Here is a 24553-nt window from a genome sequence, read left to right as displayed (position 1 = left end):
ATTCACCTGTACCACATGTCTTTGGACTGTGGGGGAAACTGGAGCACCTGGAGGAAACCCACGCGAACACGGGGAGAACATGCAAACTCCACACAGAATTGCCAACTGACTCAGCCAAGGCTCGAACCAGCGACCTTCTTGCTGTGAGGCGAACGTGCTACAAGAATAAAAGAATAATCATAAGCTATACTGTAATTTTAAGCAGTGTAGATTTTTATTTATCCTCAGTCTTAAATATCTCATCTGCCAGCGGTTTCTATTTGTGAGTGAAGTCTAAAGTGAACACGAATGATTGGAAAACTAAATGAAAAGGGAGTCATGGAAAAATAAAATAAATTCATCATAGGTCAAAAGGTGTGGGAAGCCGAAGCACCAGCGATCCACCCATTCAGCATGTCTACACACACACACACACATGCACACGCACACAGACACACAGACACACGCACACGCACACGCAAACGCACACAGACACACACACGCACACGCACACGCACACACACACACACACACACACACACACACACACACACACACAATCACAATTAATATTTTGGCACATGGAATGTTTCTGTATACTGTTTCTAAAGACATTTTTTGGATTGCCCAGCTTGCATGTGAGTTACAGTTGTCTTGCCATGCAGCAGTGCTGATGCATGTGCATTTGTGTTTGCATGTGCTACTGCGCTTTTCACAGACAGTGGAGGACAAATCCGCAAATGTGCCACGCTTTCACTCACTTTAACCCCCATGAAGAGAATCCAGAGCTCGCCAAACCTATACTCACTCACAGGTATCAGATACACTCAGAGAAAGAGAGAGAGTCAGAGACTGCATTAAAGTGCCCCATTATGCTTTTTCATGTAGCGTGTAAGGCAGCTGTTTTGAGAATGTAAAGTGTATGCAAAGTTTCTAAGATTAAGGTGAACAATCAATGGCGTAACTGTGTCCTATGATAATAAGAACTGATCCTGAACTGCCTGAAACAAGTCGTTAACTTCATTTGCTGCTATTTACTGTACATAATATCGGTCTATGGTCTTTTCATTGGCTGCTGACAAACACTGTAGAGTAGTTGTAACTGCGACCTGAAAAACTTGTTTCATATAGTCAAAAGCACAGCAAAATGTATTTTTTATTTGATATTGAAATGTAATTTTGATATTTAATATATAGATACTAGCATGAGAAATGTGTTTGATTAATACCTGTCAACATCGGGATGTAAAAATAAGGGGTAACCCCCCACCCCCACCTACTGATATGAATAGCTGTTATAAAGAAATTGAATCAAGTTATCAAATCTGATTATCCTTTTCTTCACTGTGTAATTTAAATATTCTCATTAAAGAGCAGCGAATGACTCTAATGAGTCTATATGAGTCTATTTAGATTTTTCATTTGTTTACATTAAATAACAGAGGTGTCTACTTTTGCTTTGCTTCAAAACGCGTGTACAGAACACACTATGGAGCGCGTCTGACAGTCATGCACCGTTACATGAGCTGTTTGAGGATTGCATAGGAGGGGCAACGACGCCTGTATGGGAAAGGAAGGGAATCCCGCTGTTTTTTTATTATTTCAAAGTGTTTTCATGCCTAAATATAATGAAAGCACAGAATAGATTCACATTTAAGAGCAAAGAGCGCCCCCTGGTGGTTTGGCGATATGGGTTGCATATAGGGAGTATCGGCTCTTTAATGTTTATTGTCCCCCTTCATAGAAGGATTGAGAAATATGGCAGAAATATGGGAAAATATCTTTGCAGGATGATAGCGGGATAGAATTGTAAAATACAGGAATATCCTGGGAAAAATGGGAGGGTTGACAAGTATGGTTTAATTATAAAACAAATAATTTATCATTTGAAAACACAAAAATACAGTTCACAAGCAATCGTTTAAAGAAGTGCAATGTATTGTGATTCCTTTTTATTTTATTTCATAAAACAATTAGTGAGACAATCAGTGGACAGAATATGAGCTGTGATATTTGAAAAGTTCAGATGCAAAAACCTCTACACTGTGAAAATCACTAAATGAAATAAGTTAGTTTAACTTATCATTTAAAATAGTTGCTTTGACTTAATGAAAAGAGTTATGGTAACTCGTAAACTGATTATATTAAGTTTAAGTCAAACCAAATTAATTATAAATGAATTATTTGTGTGTGTGTGTGTGTGTGTGTGTGTGTGTGTGTGTGTGTGTGTGTGTGTGTGTGTGTGTGTGTGTGTGTGTGTGTGTGTGTGTGTGTGTGTGTGTGTGTGTGTGTGTGTGTGTGTGTGTGTGTGTGTGTGTGTGTGTGTGCGTGTGTGTATGTGTGTGGGTGTGTGTGTGTGTGTTAACTTTAATGCTAGAAGCAACAGCAAACCATTTGAGCCATTTGAGTAGCTATATAGTTGTTTGGACTTAATTCGTTAGATTACCTGAACTCATACCATTTTAATGGTATTTTATAAGTTATGAAAACTCAAAACGTTTTTGATGATATTATATAAACACAAATAATATATGTGTATATGACTCAAAATATATATATGTATATATGTTTACAGCACTCAAACATTTTGTTTCAGAACCTAAATGGTTTGCCGCAATCGCTTTCCTCAAACAGTTTGAGTTAACTTTTAGGCATTTACATCTAAAAATTTTGTCTAAAATGAGCATTTTCCTCTACTTCGTATGTTTATGTTTGGTTATTTCACTTTAAAGGCAATACAAATTAATTATTTTTTTGCCATAATAGTGAAATTACAGAACCTACAGACAGGAGCCAGAGGAAAATGATCACTTTAGAAGAAAATGATAGATGACACTCAGAGGTTTTTGCATCTGAAGTCTTCATTTGTTTTCCTCCTATGTAATACTATGAAGATTAGTCTTAAGTCTTAACTCTGCTTTTAATCATTGATTTAAGAAAGTCAAATTAAGAGACCAAATATTTTGTTTAATGACATGATGTATTGTATGTATGTAAGCAGATGAGCCGGTAATACAACACAACACTAAAATTACACATTGAAAAAAAAAACCATTATAATAATTACAATGATAGTAAGTGATAAAGGTGTTATAAAACGTGTTTATTTGAAAAATTGCTTAATATAAAATCTAGCCACATGTTGTTTATTCTAGCCTCACCTGCTTGACTTATTATGCACATTTTATTAATAACAAACTGTACAGTATATTGAATCTGGTCTTAAGAATCGTAATTCAGTAAGCAATTCCATAAAGTTTTTCTTCAGAAAGAAAACCAAGAGATTTTGCAAAAAAAAAAAAAAGTTCCTAAATGTGATTTCCAGGGTGATTGGAAAATCCAGATAAATGATTATGTTTTCCATCGCTGGTTGAATATAATAATGTTTGGCATTTGACCAATCAGAGCAAAGCAGGCACTCTAAAAGGAGGGGGTTAGGGCAAACAAATCAGTGAAACTTTAAATGACAGTCCTAAGATATTTTTGATGCAGCAATACATATGATAAAGAACACCAAAAGGTTTATAGATCTTGTATGGATGTAAACCTACAGTACAGTGTATTTAGGAGACTATACATCAAATGAAGGAACTTTTAAATAGCATAAAGGGGCACTTTAGCAGAATAATGTATGAATCTTTTCAAACAAGTGGTTTCTATTCATGTTAGCTTGTCTGTATATGTCAGTGAAGCATTATTCACTCTGATCTGAAGACACTGCTGCTGCTATTAAATGTGACGTTGTGTTTACTAAGACACCGCAAGCAGGAATTCCTCTTCACTGCACTCAACGTCACTCATTCCACATCTGTGTTTTGTCCTGCTGCATCTAAACCTCTTTTTTCCTCTCTTGTGCTTCCCATCTCATACTTGCTCTTGCAGCTTCTTAAGGAATGTTTGAGAACGGCAGCTCTCTTTTCCTTTGCTTAAAGGGAAAAAGCAGCTCACAGTGGCCAGATTGTTGCCATAGTTGTGCACTTCCATGGTAACAATTGTATACTTGAGACTTTTTTCCCCTCGTCTCCTCCGGCACAGTTTCCTCTGAGGGCGACCCTTTTTGTTTGGGCAGCTTAATGGACAATGACCTCACACACACATATTCTCCATTGTTTCATTAGACTGCAGCCGGCTGAATGAGCTAACTGAACAAACACATCCCATTTACAATATGATTGGTCATTTAGCACTGTGCTTAATAAGAAAGGGGTGTTATGTTAAATTGTACGCAAAATAAATAAACATAATTCGTTTTTCATCAAGTGTTTATCTAAATGTGTCTTGAAAAAAAAGCCTTCAATTTGATTTTATAACTGGTGATTGACTGCCATATTTTCCTTAAATAAATAGTACACCCCCCTAAAAAAGAGATTTTGCTCCCATCCATGATGTAGATGTCTTTTTACATTAAAAAAATTTTTTAATCACTTTGAAATTCTTACCCTATCAAACTTTTTCCACTTCACCTATCAGTCTTTCTCTTTGTGTTCATATATTTTTCTCTCTCTTTCCTTCATCTGTTGCTTAAAAGGCTGAAGCAGTGGTTTGGAATAAATTAAGAAGGAAATCTTTGCACTTCAGAGACTCATACTCTGCTAAAACATGAATAACTAATGAATGAATATATTATGCCTCATTTGCATTAAGTACTGTATGAAGAGATCCCTTGCTAGTGTTTAACAAAGTTCTCTTTTCTCATTTTCACCTGTGCGACCAGACTCTGAATCACAATCCAGAGATTCAGGTAAGCAATTTTGTTTTACAAATGTATACATATGCTTTGAAAAAAATACTGTTATCGAGTGCAAGAGTTCAGTTTTGGGGGTTAAAACATTTCCACTTGGAACTAGATTAATATTAATAGAATGGATCAATAATAATTTAAATATGGACCTGCTATTAGCTGTGAGGGTTGAGATGCTATTAAGATGCAACTTAAGATGCCATTTTTTTTATACAGAGTTAGGTCGATCTGCATTCTCGAAGTATGCTCCATATTGCTATATTTAAAAATATTTAATAAAGTCTGTCTATTTAGAACAGTGCATGTGTTTTGATTATTGGTTATGGTTAATATTATTTTTGTGTTTGTCTATGTGTTGTGACATGTATTTTTATCTAACTTTGTCCTATGATGCCTGTCTTGACCAGGACTCGCTGGTAGAAGAGATATTGTATCTCAGTGGGACTTTCCTGGTGAAATAAATAAATAAATAACAGTAAATAAAATAAAACAATACATAAATAAATAGATAAATAAATAAATTTATAAATTATTAAATGAATAAATAAATGAATGAATGAATGAATAAATAAAGATGAAACAATAAATAAATAAATAATAAAACAATAAATAAATAAACAAACAACCAAACAAATAAATAAATAATAAAATAATAAACAAACAAACAAACAAACAAATAAATAAATACATAAATACATAAATAAATAAATAATAAAACAATAAATAAATAAACAACAAATAACAATAAAAAACAATAAAAAACAAAACAGTACATAAATGAATGAATGAATGAATGAATGAATACATAAACAATTAAACTATAATTTTATTATATTAATTATTATATTATTATATTATATTATTATAAATAATAAAAAAACAATAAATAAATAAATCACTAAATGATAAAATGAATAAATAAATAAAAAAAACAATGCATACATAAGTGAATAAATAAATGAATAATTTAAAAATATAAATGATAAAATAAATAATTAAATAAATAAATAGAATGTGTATATACTTTAATTGATCCGGTCTTTTTGGATTAATCTAACATTTTTACAAAAAAAATCATGTTTAAAATTGCTGAATATTTTTATATTTTGTTATGTTAATTTGTGTCATTCACAGTGTCTCGTGGGATTTTGATGTCTTGTATCTTTATCTGCCTCTTGGCCTCAAATAACTTTCCAAAATATTGTCAATAACCTCATAACAGCTTTTGGTCACAAATTATAAGGCTTTAACAAAGACTTGGACAAACTACTATGGAAAAAAAATCATGTGAAAAAGTCTTTATTAAACAACAAATTTTTCATATTGATCAGTTGTGTTCTTCTATGGTTGTATATTTGAATACAAAGTTTTTTGTTTTTCCATTAGATTTGTGGAGGCCCAGTAGCAGCACTGATGGTCTGAGAAATGGTGACGTCTGCTCTTCCTCTCTGGCAGCCAAAGGTTACAGAAGTGTCAGGCCCATCTTTCAGGAAAAAAAGTCTCCCACACCGGTATGTTCTGCTATGTTTTCTTCACTCGTTTTGTTTCTCTTATCAATTCTGTCGCTGGAGTTTTTCCTTCCACAGGAAACGCCTGTGGAAGTGCATTCGACAGGTTTTATTAATGCCGTTTTTAACTGTACAGGTTACACCCTTTTCTGGCGTATACTGCCCTGTTTGGAAACTGAGCACAAATCAAACTTCTCTCAGCTATTACTGAATGAGTCTCTGTATCACTGTTAGTCATTATTGGTTATGAGAACTCTGTTGGTATAGAACTTTCTACTATTGGACTACACATCTGTGTTTCATAATGTGTTGTTTTTTTTCTGCATTAGAAACATATAAATAAAACATTTAATAATATATATACATTATAAAATGAAGGAAGTAAATATACATCTATATTTATACATCCAGTGGCTCCACCAAACTGAAGCTTATATGTAAACCCTGTGATCAAAGTATAATAATAAAAATAGAATGTTAAAAGATTTAAAGGGCACCTATGATGAACTGTGTGTAGGTACAGTGTGTCCACTGTCATATTGGAGTGTTATAAACCCAACAAGTCTCTTTTTTAAAATTTCCTGATGTTAAAATAGGACCCAAATCCCAGTGATTTTGAGGCCCATCACAATGTGACATAGGAGTGTGGTTTTCCCCACCCACCCATGTTTCTATAATAACATGTAAACACATGTTTACAGAACGTAAACTGGGATTAAAATATTTGTTACAACTTTCTGTGATTTTTATAAGGTCATAAGAGCTGCAGACACCAATTCAGATACCAAAATGGGCAAATTCTAGAGGCTATAATAAATAATCTGATGGGTATTTTGAGCTGAAAATTTACAGACACCAAGGCTTATCTTACATGTTGCAAGAGAAAAAATGGCAAAATTCATTAAGCCGCTAATCCTTTTTAAAATATTTCCCAAGTGCTGTTCAAAGAAGAGAAGCTATTTTTTTTCTTTATCATAGGAGTACATAAGCACATAATTTAAAACTTATTTTCAAGCATTCTTATTTTTAGTATTCAGCTAAAAGTGAAAGGGGGAAAGCTAAAGTAGCATATATATATATATATATATATATATATATATATATATATATATATATATATATATATATATATATATATATATATATATATATATATATATATATATATATATATATATATATATATATATACATATATACAGGGGGCTAATAATATTGACCTTAGCAGTTTAAAACTTTTTTTAATTCCAGCCAAATAAGACTTTCTTCGGAATAAAATATAATAGGAATACTGTAAAAAAAATGTCCTTGCTCTGTTAAACTGCACTTGGGAAATATTTGACAAATAATTTTCCACAGGAGGGTTAATAATATTGGCTGTGTCCGAAACCGCCTACTACTGAGTAGGTACTGCATTTGAATTTAAACGTACTACTCATTAGAAAATTACGTTCTATACAGTAGGAATGTGAGAAGTATGAATGTAATTCGGATGTACTACGTCCACCATTTTGTCGTGGTCACATGACCTACCGGCATCAGTTATGTCGCTTCACTTCCATTTATGAATTCTCTCGCAGGACATCATGGGATGTCGCAGGACATCATGGCATGCGCACTTCAGAATATCGGCGGTAGTAGTAAGTCATCCGGGTACTGCTCGCATACTGATTTTCGAATTCTATGAATTCAGACATACTACTCGGCTTGTATACTGATTTTAGCGTACTATATAGTATGGAAGTATGTGGTTTTGGACGCAGCCACAATCTTATAAAGTAAACTGTATGTGCAACTTTTTTGTTTTAAAGTAAAACCTACCAGCTACAGTTAAACTGTCGCTAAAAACTTCAATTTTCTTTCCAGCTCCAGTGAAATATTAATCGACTTTCTTTCCTATGCATTTGTTACTTATCTAAGTTGTCTATGTCACACAAGAACTTGAGAGAAACTTTTCAGGGGTGGTAATAGAGAAGAATTTAACCACTCAAAAACATTTTTCTATCAGAGAGTTTTATCATTCAAACCAACCACATCCTCCATACTCTCTTATTTAGTGACAGAAGCAGCACCATCTAATATACCAATGCCCGCTCTCTTCAATCAGGCAAAAGATCATAGTGTCCATACCCTCAGTCTGATGCCCACACAGGACCAAATCTCAGGCTTTTCACTGCAGTCACGCTTGCAGCCTCCATCAAGAGAGCTGGAGAGACACGTAGCTTCCCTCTCCATCCACATTCACCCGAGGCCTCAGATATCGGGACCCTGCACACAGGCACTGTCTTTGAGACCCCCCACCCCTCCTAAAAGGATGGACCGGCTGGATATCGGCTCACACCAATGCCCTCCACTGCCATCTGCAGCCCCGCCAGTGGTACATGTCATAGATTTACATATGCATTTGCTCCATAACTCCCTCCCCTAGACTATACTGTGTTCTAGCAAACATGACTAATCTCATTTCTCTATTTTACAGATGTTCATTCAGGTTTATATTTGTGCTTGGCAAAGATTAATTACAATAAATCACATCCAAAATAAAGGTTAATTTATTATAATCTACGTGTAACCTGCATTTATACTTATTTGTTACATATATATATATACACACATGTGCATGTATGTAATTTTGTTACATAGATATTTAAATTCATATACACTACCTTGCCTATCGAAGTTTTAGGAACAACAAATAATAACTTGACTTCTAGTTGATCATTTAGTATCAGACGTTGCTTATATATAAGGCAAAGGGCTCTAGATTTCTAGATTACGCTTATGTTACCAAAATATAATATGATCATGCCTTGGTTTTTAATCATTTAAATAGGACAGTGAGCTCTGACTTTGCTTAGACAAAAGTCTTGTCACTTAACAGAAATAATGTACAGTATAGAATATAAAGTCATGCTGCAGTGGAAAAATAATGAATGTTGTGTATGACTCTCAAGAGCTTGAATTACAGCATCCATACATCTCTGCAATGACTCAAATAACTTATTAATAAAGTCATCTGAAATGGCAAAAAAAGCTTTCTTGCAGGACTCCCATCAAGATTCTGTGGATTCATCTTCAATGCCTCCCCTTCATCTTACACCAGACATGCTCAATAATGTTCATCTCTGGTGACTGGGCTGGCCAATCCTGGAGCACCTTTGCTTTTAGGAACTTTGATGTGGAGGCTAAAGTATGAGAAGCAGTGTTATCCTGGTGAAGAATTTGCCCTCTTCTGTGGTTTGTAATGTACTGGGCAGCACAAATGTCTTTATACCTCAGGCTGTTGATGTTGCCATCCACTCTGCAGATCTCTTGCAGGCCCCCATATTGAATGTTATACCAAACCATGATTTTTCCTTAATTAAACTTGACTGATTTCTGTGAGAAGCTTGGGTCCATGCGGGTTCCAATAAGTCTTGTGCAGTATTTGTGATGCAGTTCAACAGATGATTCATTGGAAAATTCTACCTTCCACCACTTTTCCAAATGATCAACTAGAAGTTATTATTTGTTGCTCTCAAAATTGGGATAGATGACGATACTTTTGTCAGGTAGTGTATAAATAGTTTAATTTACATATACATAATTAATATACACATTACACACATATATATTATGTAAAATAACTTATATTTTAAATGCAATTAATCATGATAAATATTTGCCCAGCTTAACATCACCCAAATAATAAATATTTCTGTTTTTAAAAATAAAATAACGAATTGCAATTTTAAAACGGTTAACAGTACTGTGTATATTGTCAAATATACTTGTACTGTATATATATATATATATATATATATATATATATATATATATATATATATATATATATATATATATATATATATATATATATATATATATTGCTGTTGACATATTTCTAAGTTTATTTTTTGTGGATACACTTTAGGTCGCAATTCACTTTATTAACAAAGCATTAACTAACACTACTAGCTTAATAAACTGGACAAATTAATAATTAGCTGCTTATTAATAGTAATGTAGAAGTTGGGTTGAGGTTTTGAGTAAGATTATGGATGCAGAATAAGTTCATACTTTATAACTACTAATGAACAGTTAATATTCTAATAATAGACAGGTAATAAGCCAGTAGTTAATAGCATGAATTGTGACCTAAATTAAACTGTTATCTTTATTTCTATAAGACAAAGGTGGATTTAAAAACTGAAAGTCTCACGATTTTGATTGTTATGCAGATCTGAGTGTTCTGTTTTTAGAATTATGCACAATAACATTTTGTTCTCAAACATTTAACACCTTCATCCTTTCTAATGCACAGCCGTCAGCTTCATCACAACACTGCGTCTCTCCACCGTGCTGTGCCAACTGCTTAATCTCATCTGTGCCACTCTGCTCTCTGTCATTCAGCCTGAGGTGCCAGTCCTCCTCAAACAGAGCTATCCTGGAACAGCACAGTCCCATAACCGGCTCAGACTGTCCCTCGATTTCATCAGACCCGAGACCTTTTCTCCAGCAGGCCCTCGCTCCCCCGACCGCTGCTCATCCTGCACTCAGAGCGAAGCATCCACTGCAGTGCTGGAGGAGTTGAGGGCGTTTGGACTGGGCCCCGAGGGTGGCTCTCGTACCCCTTCACCAACACTCAGCCAGATGAGTGTTGTTACAGACAGCATGGGGTTACACTCCCCTGTGGCTAGCAACACTAATGTAACTATTCACCGACTACTGGACACTCTTTACTATCTTACAGCTTCTAGTTTTTTCAAGAATTCCTCTTTTTTTTCTATTTTAAAGGGGCCATATTCAACATTTAATTTAGAAATTATGATAAAATTTCACATCAGTATGGTTTTTACTATGCAATTCAGCTTCACAGTCAATAGTTAAATAATTTCAACTATATCTCAAACACATATGCATACCTGTCAAACCTCCTGTTTTTGCCAAGATTCTCCCGTATTTTACCATTCTATCCCACTATCATCCCGTTAAAGTATTTTCCTGTATTTCTCTCGTATTTTTATTCTTTCTATGAAAAGTGAAAGTGGGGATAGGGTTAGGGGTAGGGTTAGGTGAACGCATTAAAAAGCATAGGATGTAGCTCAGATTGCACTGCACCAGGTCTGCATCCAGACCCCTCTTGTTGACTGTCGCCCTTCCCATGAACTTGATTTAATTTCTGTATAGGCCATTGATTTTAATAGGTTTAAAAAATGTATAACGTTTGTTATGCATTCTATCATTTGAAGCTAATTTCCTTTTTCTGGCAAAAGCAATTTTATTCCTTAATATTTGTAAAAAATAAATGTAACAGAGCTCACTTAATATAAAAAATTACTCCTGATGTTGTATATAGTAAAGTTTTTTCTTTGTATATGTATTATGTACAGTATATGCAGCTTAAATGTGACATTAAAAAGCTGCGTTTTACTCTATGTTGAACATTCTTCAACTTTAATGAGTAACACAGCGTCATCCAGCATCTAGGGGTGCTTTTACACCTAGACTTTTGTTTCGGAACCTGTCTCATTTGCCCAGTTAGCGCGGTTTGTTTGGCATATGTAAAACCAGCAATCGGTCCAAGATTGCCTGAATGAGGTGATCTCGGCTCAATTCCAACAAACTCAGGAGCGGATCGATTGTAGTGAGAAAGCAAAATGATTCGAGCCCGCTATATCACAGTGTATTATGCATAATAGGCATATATACGGTTATATGAAGAGAGAATTATGAGTAGGGTGAGAGGCCATTCCTACCGTTAAATGTGTGTTTCATGTCAAATACGAAAATGAAAGCATGCTGAACTATTAACGAGAGCTGTTTATCCGTTAGGAACATTGACTGAACTGCAGTCTAGCCAAAGGCTCTGTATATGAGAGAGTCTTACCTCTGATTTATCAACACAATCTCACGGCAATTTGTAACTTTTTGATTTAGTGGCTAATTCGTATGAATTCGTACGATCTAATTCGTACAATTTAGTACGATTTGCTCATCCCCCAATGACGGTTGGGTTTAGGGGCGGGGTTAGGTGCCACGCCTCCTTTTTAAAATCGTACAATTTCGTACGACTGAACTCGTACGAATTCGTACGAATTAGCCACTAATCTGACAAAACGTAAAATACTTACGTTTTCTCGTGAGATCAGGCTGGATTTATACATGGTGATGATATCTGTGGGTGTCACCGTTTAAAATTAAAGTGCAGCTTTCCACATAATGTCTTATTGCTCATCACCATAAATTAAAATAAGGATGAAACTCCGACCAATGTAAGGAGAGTTAACTCACATGTGACTTGTTTTAGCTCTTTTGGTCTATTTAGAAACTTTGCCGTGTGAAAGCGAACCGCACCAAGAACAAAGAGCAACACTAACAATTTTAATCCCTGTTTTGGAACAAATAAATCGATTCACAGGTGTGAAAGCACCCTAGGACAAGGCAACTGGATGTGTCACATTCAGTTCAAGACTGGAGTCTAAATAAGTTAATTAGTAAATGTTAAATAAACATACAGAATAAACAAAGGGGTGTTGAAGGATTTGAAGTTACAAAAAACAAAAGTGGGATCTAAATTGTTATAGCACTTGTACCTTACTAAAATTAGTGATGTCCCGATCAGATTTTTTTGTCCGAGTCATTTGATTTTGAGTATCTGCTGATACCAAAACCTGATCCGATACTTCTACAATACATAAAAAAAAGAAAAAAGAGCGAAGAAACAGATCCAGAATGTTCGTTATTTTTTTCAATTCACCTTATTTTAACATTCAACAACTCTGTTAACAAACAGAGCACTTCTGTGAGGTAGCTTGAACAATCAAGTAATAAATAACACAAATTCTTCACGTTTGGACTTTAGTAAATATATAATAAATTTAGTATAAATACAAATAGCTTCTCAACTTTAAACACCCGCAGGCATGTAAACAAAAAAATGAAATAAAATAAAATAAAAGTGCCACAGTGTTTGTAAAGGCATTTAACCAATAGCGTCTGCAACAAAGTGATGTCATGCTGCACGTGTTGCTGTTTCTGTGTGGTCAAGAAAGAGGTCTAATTCTGTGCCACCCCATAGCTATAGATGTGTTAAATATATATATATATATATATATATATATATATATATATATATATATATATATATATATATATATATATATATATTTGAGACCTGATCTGGATGTAATGTTCAGATCGAGTCTGAAACTGCGTGATCGGGCCCGATTTCCGATCACGTCCTTGGATCTAGACAGCCCTACTAAAAATACAGTATAGATTTCATTCAAATAACAGCTAATAAGGACACTGAAGACTAGAGAATCTAGGTAGTCCACTTGATGCCAGGAGGGTGAGGTTTGCTTGCACAATTCCTACTAGATGTGGTCCATAACACTCATTCGATCAAAACTTTCCTCACAGCACTAATGTAACCTGTCTTGTTCTCCTCATCCCACTCCAATAGAAAACTGATATCCCCTGCAAAAAAAAAAAAAAAATAATCAATGCAATGCAAAAGTGTGCAGCTCTGGAATGCATCTAAAAAGCATTTTCTTCAAAAATATTTTTAAAATGTTATAAATATTAATATTATACATTTTTATTGATCCCAAACTTTTAAATGATGTTTTTGTATTTGGTCATTGACTTTTTTTAGCATGCACCAAAACTTTTTCTTAGCTATTTAGCACCCTGTATTTGATCATTTTCATAATATGACCCCTTTAATTGCACAAATGCTTTCTAATTAAAATTTCTCCTTTCTTTTATCCTGTCTCATTCTTATTTTTCTCTAAATGTATTGTTTATGGTTTCATTTCACTTCATTTTAGTGCCTGGTTGAACAGATGCCAAAATCACTTGTCCAGTGTTCACATTTAACAGTTTCGGCCTTTCTTTTCTCTGTAACATCCTGGGTTATAGCAATACTAATCACCTTTACATTTATAAACTGTTCATATGGGTCTTGAGGGTCTTTTCTAACACCTTCGGCATTCAGATCGTCTTGTTGTTGTGTTGATGCTACATCTTTAGGTGCAGGAGAACATGGATTAGTTGAGATTTCTTCTTGTACTGCTTATATTGTGGCTCTCTTTGTATACTAACACTTATCTGTCTATGTAGGTGGGCACATTTTGTGCACTACGTGCCTGTTGGGGTTTTGTTTTTATTGTTTGTTGTTCTGTTCTTTATCCAAAATCATCTGAGAAATAATAGTTCGATCTTAATGCTGTTTATTGCTCCTAAAGTTCGTTCTTCAGTTAATATGGTGCTGTGTTGTGTTGTGCAGGGCCAGATGACTGTAAACGGTGGTCTGAGTGTGCCAGCAAGTCCTCGTAGTCACATCCAAAGACCCTTCTCTCCCTCAACATACCCTCCACCTCCTTCACTGAGTCCCAGTGTTACAGCAATGCAGCAGGCTAGAACCACTGGTGAGTGCTGAAGCTGAATGAACACTAGCTTGTGCATGTGTGTGTATGATGTTCAGAATTTCATTATTGATTTCATTATTTGTAGAAGCTAAAATCTCAATTAGGTAGTTGCATATAAGTTTGTAGCTAGTATAACCACAGCCACGGGTTGTGTAACCTAATAAAATGTCTATAATATGAAACATATCCCTAAATTAAAAAAAAAAAAATCTAAACTATATAGTGTGACTACAGTTGTCAACATTTGAAGTGGATCAAAAAAGGTTTTCCAAGTTGTCCAGAAGTTTGACTCATGAATAATTGAGTTAAGATTGTCCTTATGAATGAGTCAGAAGCCTACAATGTGATTTGTGCATTCTGCTTTATGAACACATGACTCTCAAAGACCCTTAGAGTCAGTCCTTTTGAGAGAATCAAAAACATATAAGTGATTCACAAACAAATGACTCCCGAAAGTGGATTCAAAATATGAACAGAGAAGAATGATGCTAAAAAGCAGCTCTTTTCTTGTCAATTTATACAGCGTGCCAAATGATTCATGAACAAATGGATCTTATAAAGTAATACTTTTTAGTGTGTCAAAAACATACAATTGAGTTCATACATGAAACACATAAGTTCAGTCTGATGAGTCTTACAAGACTTTTTTTGACTGACCTGTCCTTTTTAGTGAGTTTAAAAGACAGTGTTGGGGTTACAGACAGCACTCCCTTGCGGCTAGCAACACCAATGTAACTTTTTACAGACTGCAGGTCACTGCCTTTACTGTTTTACAGTTTCTATCTTTGTCAGTTTTTTTGAAGAGTTCCTCTTTTTCCATTTTAAAGGGGCCATATTCAACATTCGATTTTGAAATTATAATAATATTTCACAGTATTACGGTTTTTATTATGCAGTTCAGCTTCACAATCAATTGTTAAATAATTGTAATCCTAACTCAAACACATATGCAATTTAATCCTTAAGATTTGTAAAAATGAATGTAATAAGCTTATTTAATATGTACCTCCTGATGTTGTATGTATATGGTGATGTTAAAGTTTTTTTTTTGTATATGTATTATGTACAGTATATGCAATATTTTTCCTGCCCTCATCTACTGTGGATGAATGGTCACAGATAAAACACAGTGTTAACAAGGGTGTCTGATTCATTAACAAATGGCCGAAATGACTTAATCCAGTCCTTTTTGTGGAATCAAAAACGACTAATGCAGTCTGATCTGTGAATGAAAGACTCTTACAAACTTGTCTCTTTGAGTGATTCAGATGCATCAGATGATATATAAATTCATGGTCACCAAAGACCCGAATATATAATTATGATTTTTAAAACATTAATGCATTTAAGTAAAGAATAAATGATGACTGGCCATTTAATTATTTGAAGAAAAAAAAAAACACTATTTGTGCATTGTTCTCTAATAATTAAGTGAAGTTTCACAAACTAATTTCGAGAGGAGCACGTGATATGATTGACTGCAGCTGGCCACCCATCTACATTCATTAGTTAGCCAATCAGATTAATCCCAATGCACTATAAGTAGCCTAGCTAGAACTACTCTCTTATCTTCGTTTTCCGAAGAAACCCCCCATCCACCCCTTCTCCTCCTTTCCTCCTTTACCACGGGAAGCTCTCGAGAACCACCTGATCTCGTACTCCCCTCACATGCTCTATGGACCAGGCGGGAGCCCTGGGCTCAACTATCTCCAAGCTCAGGGTTCTCTCCCGGGACAGCATGCCAAACCTGCTATAATTTGTCAAACAATATCTAAGTGTGAACTCTTGAAACAGACTTGATTCAATTATTCAGCTTATAGTTCTCACACCAAAAGACATTGTTAATTGCTATAGAAAAACTGTATTTCTAGACATTTGTCAAGTTAATAAAATAAGAGCCATAGATTACAATTTGCATAATTAGACTATATTTAAAATCATTTTAGCAGTTTTACTGACTTTATAATGCTTTATAAAACTTTAAACAAACAATACTGAACATGATAGTAAACAAAAATCTGGAACAAAAAAGTATAAAATGCATTAATACTCAATCAATACTAAACTCTGAGCAGATATGTTGAGCGTGATTAAATATAGGCCAATGTTCAATCTTAAGAGTGCTTTCACACCTAGACGCTTGTTTTGGAACCTGGTGCGTTTGCCCCCTTAGCACAGTTCATTTGGGCATATGTGAAACATGTAATGGCAATCAGATTCACGCCAAAACAAGTGGTTCGAGTTAGCCTAAATGTGGTTGTCCCGGCCCGGTTCTCTAGAGCGGTTCGGTTGTATTGAGAGAGCAATACGATCCACTGAACTAACAAACCAGGCTATACAGTATCACAATGTATTATAGATATGCAATAGGCACATACAGTATATGGCTGTAAGAAGACAGAATGATGAGTAGACATGTCATTCCTACCAGTAAAAGTTCACTTAACGTTGAATCCGAAAGTGAAAGCATGCTCTTTAACTGAACCAATAACTTTCTGGTTAACTCGACTTCTGACATAGAATCGATATATAATTTACAACCTTTGACAACTGAAATGAGAAATTCTACCTCAGATTTAGATATGGTGATGTCTATGTTTGTGTGTGTCACCATTCAAAAAGAAAGTACACCGTTTCACATATAATATCTCATTGTCATAAATTAAAATAACAATGTAACGATTTAAATAACTAAATAAACCAAACTATAAACCAAAAGAGTTTACTGGGACATGACTTGATTTAAATTTTTTGGTCCATTAAGAAACAGCGAACTGCACCAAGAACAAACAGCAACATTGTAACAATTTTAATCTCTGTTTGGGAACAAAACAATCGATCTATAAGTGTGAAAGCAGCCTAATATTTAGTAATTCATTAAACCTATAATATTACACAAATTGATACATTATTACACACATTCAGCATCAGTTTGCAGCATCCAGCAACAAATAGAAAACATTTTAAAGATGTGACTTCCTTTCAGGTGTGTGATCAGCTTTAGGAGTATCAACCGCACTACTTTTGAGTGCAAACTATAATAAAAATACATTAATCTTCAGCATGACACTGGCCACAAATTAATTCAGATGTTACAGATGAACCCCACTGGACCCCCTGTTGAGCACCCCTACCTCAGAATGTTCATCAAGAAATTATTTTCAAGCAATCAACAGCCTAGTAGTATAAATATTATTGGTTAACTAAAGATAACATGAGACAGCAGAACCACATAAATGGCAATTGCTGATGCAAAAGTAAATCTCAACATCCACCTGTTCATCTGTAAATATCAGCACAACCTAAATAGATGTCATAAATGTTGCAGTACATCTGTGAAAATGCTCTCCCTGGACTGTGAGAAGTCACTAGTGTGATGTGCCAGGCTCTAATGAAGCACTAATGAGTATGAAAGCGTGACCTGACTGCAGCGCTGCTTACCGGCCGTGTGACACTAAGCGTATCCCAACCTGCTCCGCTCTGAATGCGCGCCTACGATCTCTCTAATCCCAAGTGGCAAATGCCAGGGATTAAAGCTCCAGTCTGAACGGGGCTGAGGGAGGAGCTGAGACACTGGGATTAAAGCGTCTGTGTGCGTGAGGCTGACCTTTGTCTCTGAATCAGAGCTCGTTTTGCTAGATTCCTCCCCAAAATGGTTCAGTCTGAATGCCCGTAGACTGGAGTGCGGATTATTATTCTATGTCAGAATGCTGGAGTCAACATATTGATGGATTCTTTCTCCTGATTTGGAATAACAGTTCCTGATCTGGCTGCATTTCACAGTTACAGACATGAGAATGTTGCTTAGTTCAAGGGGAACTACTAGAAACTCGCACACTCCCAAAAGCTGACCCTGCTTTCCTCCCATCAGCCTCCAGCACTCCAATCTATGCCAACGTGGAACCTCCTGCCCCAGCGCCACAGACTGACAGGAGAGAAACAGCAGGGAAAGCTCCGCACTATACTGGCATCGGTCCTGTGGATGAGTCCGGGATTCCCATAGCAATACGGACGGTGAGCGACTGACGTTCTCGAGTCTTTTTCTTTTGTTTTATATTGATGCTGTGTTGTTTTGAATAGATATAGTTCTTTGATACTGTATTATATATTATTGTTAAGCACACATGTAACGAAATACAAAACTAAGGTGTTATTTTGGTGTTTTTATGTTTATTTTGTGGACTTGCACTGTAAAAAAATGCTGGAATCCACACAATTAATTTGTTTTGGGACTACATGAAGGAATTAAGTTAACTTACTAGTTTTTACAAATGTAAATGGCTTGGACAAAACAAGTTATCCACAAAAAGCTCAAGAATTGTGTTGTTTCAGCTCATTTTAAAAAAGTTTAAGTAAATTTGCCAACAGTAACATCATCTTTGAGTGTGTGATTGTGTTTTTTTTCTTGACATTTCTACTTTAATTTCATGCACACATATTATACTATGTGTATGAGCTTATTTTACAGCATTCTGGTTATGGAAATAGCATGTATGTAATGAAATAATTCCCAGTTTAATTAACATATAGAATGCTTACTTTGACAAAACTGCATCTTATTTGCACTGTGCAATAATTATAATTTACTTATATAGATTGATGTAAATACTGCAAAAAATGCTTCTCTTACATAGTGTTTTGTATTGTTTCTAGTCCAAATATCTACAAATATACCTCAATAGACCATTTCAATGTGGTCATGTGAATGGCCCATTAACATTTCCTGCTTGTTATCACACTATTTCATAACTGTAACAAGAGGCAATTCAATCATAACTCAATGTTAAAACAGCTATCATAACATTATTTATCAATATGTGGCTCTTTTTGGATTCTCGAAAGCTGTAGAAATTAAAAATGTAAAACAGGAAATACGTTGGGACCATTGTTTTTGTTTACATCCACCAAAATGGTCTGTGGACTGGAATATATTTCTAATTTCAAAGCGAAAACGAGATTACAGTGTTTAACTAACCCCATTGGCAGATTATTTTGCTTGATTTGAGAGAGAACCCACTTAATTTTGAATTATTATTTCTGAAAACAAGACGATATTTTTACTTCTTTCCAAAATGCTTCTTGATTTAAAAATTTGTAGATATTTGTATTAGAAAACTAAAACAAAAGAGTAAGAAAAGTACTTTTTGCAGTCAATAATTATTAAGTCATTTGAGAAGTAACAAATATAAACAATGAATAGATGCTAAAATATTTGCAACGTAAGCCAAACTGTCACATTGGTAATACTTTAAAATAATGGTCCATTAGTTAATGTGTTTACTAACATGAACAAACTATTAGTAACACATTTATTATGGTATTTATTCATATTTGTTAATGTTATTTAAGTTCAATAATGTTAGTTCATGTTAACTCACGTGCATTAACTAATGTTACAAGCACAACTTTCAATTTAATAATGCATTAGTAAATGTTGAACTATGGTGAATACTGTAAATGCTTTATTCATGCTTAGTTCATGTTAGTAAATCCATTAACTAATGGACTATTATTCTAAAGTGTTACAGTCACATTTTATTATAATTAAACCTCATTAAAATACCTAAAGCTAAAGAAGACTTTGTACTGTAACTACTACAGACTCATTTAACATGCAAGCAAAAGTATGACAAACATTATAAACGATAAAAATCATTTTGAGAAATGTTCGCCTCCTAACACTTTATTGGCAGTGTACACATTGTCGGAAGCGCATACCTATAAATGTTCATTCCAGAATTAATCTTCAATCGGTCTCTGGTCACACGGGACTGGCTGTTTTGATTCGTGCGCTAAATTGCATTTTCCCACACAGAGCTTTATTTAGCCTTGGGGAAACAGGCAGCTGCGCTCAGCATCATTGATGGACCAGCAGGCAGTGATGAGTCTCTCTCAGCTTCACACAGACAAGCCAATTGCATCAGCATTTTTTTAATAGCAGTTTTTAGATCCAGACTTTTGGACTCAAGGTCATGGAGCTCATTCGGGTTGCTGTTTGTTTCCTAAACTATGTTTCTGGACTCTGGAATCTTAATCTGTAAGGGAAGGCCTGTAAGCTAAAAAAATGCTTGTTTGTGTGTTGTTTTAGACTGTTGACAGGCCAAAAGATTGGTACAAAACCATGTTCAAACAGATTCATGTGGTGCCTAAAACAGGTAAGACTGAATCTTTTGTATTTGCTTGTCCTTTGTGTTGCTATAAATGTATATGTGCATGTTTATAGACATCTATTTTGCCCCTTTTTCAGTTTGGCTGCAGTTTACTTGAGCATTTAATGTTTCACCTTTGTTTACTTTCATAAATTTAATAATATAGTTCCTCTCAGGACCTTCAGGACCAACAAACAAATAATTTGCTATATTTAATCTCTCTGCCATTTAAACAAAGGTTCACACATTATATGTTAACAGCCTTCCATTTGGTTGGACATGCTTTCAAAATAATAATGTGATATTTTTAGACTCAAATGATTTATAACGCTGTGTTTATTATTATGTATTTATTATGAATTTTAGAGTATGATTTTTATGTACATTATATAATGACATTTGTATAAATGTGAATGGAGCAGTTTTTGTTTGTCACTTGGCAAAAAATAACAACGCATTCAAATGAATGATGTTTCGGATCGTTGACTTATATAATCATTGACTGTAATAATAAAAAAACTCTTCTTAGCCATTAATACCTTGAAAAAAAATTTATTTTACTGGTTTTTATTAAAAACAACAGAGGCATTATGTAAACATGACGTAATCTAAATTATTAAAATGTTTAAAATTAATGTATCTTTGGTCATTTCATTAAGACTGATGCTGGTAAAGAAATAAATGTTAACTGAAGTAATATATAATACTATATTCAAATACTTTTGGTAACACTTTATAATAACTATACACTCTCAGACATAAAGGTACAGGAGCTGTCACTGGCACTGGCACTCAAAGGTACTTTTTAGGTACATTTGGGCAAATTACAAGTATGTATCTTTTGAAAAGGCACCACCTCAGCGGCAGCTCCTTTTCCTTTATTTCTGAGTGTACACTATGAATCATTCATTAAGCATTAGCAAATGTATTATTTATTAATTTATTATCTGTTAAGCATAACATTAATAGATGTTAGTAAGCAGTTTATAAAAACATCTGCAAATGCTGTATTCTTGACTTATAAGCACATGTAGAATGTATATAACGACAGTGTTTTCATACTTTGTAAATGATTAAATTTTTCATTACTAAATTAAGTATCGCATTAAAATTATAGTTGGTGGGTTCTTTTTAAAGATCAGAACGTGTAAGTTAATGATTATTAAACTATTCAAATTAACATTTATATATCTTATTATTTAGGCATATAATAATAGTTACATTGTGTTTTAAACGCTTTATTAACTCAACGTCATCCAGTTTTGTGACCTTATCATTCATTCATTTTCTTTTCGGCTTAGTCCGTTTATTAGTATAGGGTTGCCACAGCGGAATGAACCGCCAACTTATCCAGCATATGTTTTACGCAGCAGATGCCCTTCCAGCTGCAACCCATAACTGGGAAACATCCATACATACTCATTCACACACATACACTATGGATAGTTTAGCTTACCCAATTCACCTGTACGGCATGTCTTTGGACTTGTGGGGGAAACCGGAGCACGCGGAGGAAACCCACGCAAACACGGGGAGAACATGCAGACTCCACACAGAACCCGTGCTGCCTGTGACCTTATCATTAACTCATAAAAGCAGAACAAACCTAACCCTCGTCATACAGTACACTAACATACCAACATATTATTTCCTTATTTAGACTTCTTTATAGCAATTTTTGCTACTGCACATAGCAATGGAAAGACAGATACATGAAAGATAAAATAAGTAACGGTTTTGTTCTATGATTGGATGGAAATACAGTACGCTGTTGTTGTTGTTTTAATTAAATCAGCCAAGTTAAAGAGCTATATTTTCCCTACACTAAGATGGTAGTTTTTTTGCAGAGAAGGGCAATTTAAGGCCACCTAAAGAGGAGCGACAATAAAAGAGCTTTACTCAGCAGGCTGTGGATTAGAAGTGCGTTCATTACTGGTTGTCAGTGGGTTTGCCTGGGAGATTACAGGGGTCACTAGATCAGCACCTTCATTTCACATCTTATGTCGTTTTAGTTGTCTTCATTCCACATCCTGCATATGAATAAGTTTGTTTGAGTTATTAAGTTTAAAGGACTCTCTGTGGAGCTTGTTTGTGTTACAGTATGTGTGTAATCCATGTTAATCGTGTTTGTTTGTTTTCACAGAGATCGAGTGGTCCGGGTCCCGAACTGCCACAGATCCTGTTACAAGTCCAGCTATAACTATTTCCAAACAAGGTTTCCTATTGTTTCACAATAAAATAGATTCTTGATGCCAAAAAATTGAACTTGAAGAAACAAACAACTAAATATAGAATGTAACTACAATGTGATAAAGCAATAGTAGCATAATTCTATCATTATTCTTATTCTTATCTTATATATATTACATATACAGTATATATTTGCATATTATTTCCACATTGTTGATATTCTTTTCAGATAAGCAAGCTGCCCCTATAGCTGTAAAGGCTCATCCTGCACCTAAAACCAGCACCTACCGGCCCATAAGCAAGAGTGTCTCCGACAATGGCATATATGCTTTCAGGCTTCCTGTCGCCTCTCCTCTTCCCACATCAACCTCCACACAGCAGAGACCCATTGAAAGAGAGGCTCCGCAGAAGGGCAGAAGCACACCAGACATGTGAGAAACAATAACCCATAATTATTCAACAGCAATATTCCTCAAGCACTTCACTCAATGTTCCAGAACGGTTACTGTCACTAACTACAATAACATTGTAGTCTTCCAAAACCAAACATGTCAAACCATGAATCATTTTAAACCTTAAAACTTCTGGCTCATAACACTATTTTAGGTTTTTACTTTGCTACAGCAATCCATATGTAATATCATATATTTTAATGGCATGAATTCATCACATCCATAACATCTATTCTATATTTTGAGAGAAAATGTCTGAAAATGAGAGAAAAAAAGGTTTGTTATGATTAATGTTTGTTAGATGCTTAATTCAAATCAAATACCAATAGATTGTTCATACTACTTTTAAATAAAAGGTGTACTTCATAAATGTTGTGAGAAATATGAACAATAAACAAACTAAATCTTACTGCGAGCTAATTTTTTAGATGTCAACTTCAAATTTGTAATGAAGCTTGTTCACATTTATGGCTTTGATTTTCTGGCAGTTCCAGAAAAATATATAAAATGATGAAATCAATATATAAAAAAATGTAGGTAACACTTTATTTTAATGTTCCATTTGAGTATTAGTAGACTGTCTGCTTAATATCTGTTGATGCTGCTCCTTCAACAGACATTTAACTGACTATAAAAAACTGCAAGTACATGTCAACTTACACTAACCATAACCCCAACCTAACAGTCTACATATAATCTAATGACAATTTGTTGGCATGTAGATGCAATGTAACTTAAATTCAACAAACAAACCATCAAAATGAAGTGTGACTAAAATGTATACTCACTGTATTGGCAAAAGCTTGAAAAAAACCCTCCAAATCATGGATTTACTCCCCATGTATGTAGATTTGCATACATTTTTTCTCCTTATAAGCAACAATTCAACAAATCTCTTCTCAAAAATAGAACCAATATCTGTGTATCAAAGCATTGAAGATTTACAACAACTTGAAAAACCACACTGATCTGAACTGAACTTCAACTCTGAAAACTGGACTTGTTAAGCTGGATGTTAAGCTGCTTTGACACAATCTACATTGTAAAAGTGCTATAGAAATAAAGATGAGTTGAATTGAATTCAGTTAAGTTGGACATGTCATTTTCAGGTCTATCCCAA

At 34.5% G+C, this 24553-nt stretch overlaps 1 protein-coding gene across 4 annotated transcripts in view; it reads left to right on the top strand.

Annotated features, from left to right (window-relative positions):
* The window catches only part of sorbs2b (sorbin and SH3 domain containing 2b), a 101182-nt gene that overhangs the window by 51253 nt on the left and 25376 nt on the right, over positions 1-24553 (top strand). For 3 of the 4 annotated variants that reach the window (XM_056472663.1, XM_056472665.1, XM_056472664.1), the window contains 9 exons: positions 4694-4720; positions 6107-6231; positions 8336-8605; positions 10621-10917; positions 14501-14642; positions 18514-18656; positions 20731-20797; positions 22935-23006; positions 23211-23412. In XM_056472663.1, coding sequence (XP_056328638.1) covers positions 4694-4720; positions 6107-6231; positions 8336-8605; positions 10621-10917; positions 14501-14642; positions 18514-18656; positions 20731-20797; positions 22935-23006; positions 23211-23412 — 1345 coding nt within the window. Of the gene's footprint in view, positions 1-697; positions 794-4693; positions 4721-6106; positions 6232-8335; positions 8606-10620; positions 10918-14500; positions 14643-18513; positions 18657-20730; positions 20798-22934; positions 23007-23210; positions 23413-24553 lie in introns of all 4 variants that reach the window. The other variant, XM_056472666.1, reaches the window with a different exon arrangement.

Source organism: Danio aesculapii, chromosome 14 (assembly GCF_903798145.1).
Source record: "Danio aesculapii chromosome 14, fDanAes4.1, whole genome shotgun sequence".
Lineage (NCBI taxonomy): Eukaryota > Metazoa > Chordata > Actinopteri > Cypriniformes > Danionidae > Danio > Danio aesculapii.
Note: the sequence above shows the minus strand (reverse complement) of the source record. Positions and strands in the feature narration are given on the sequence as shown.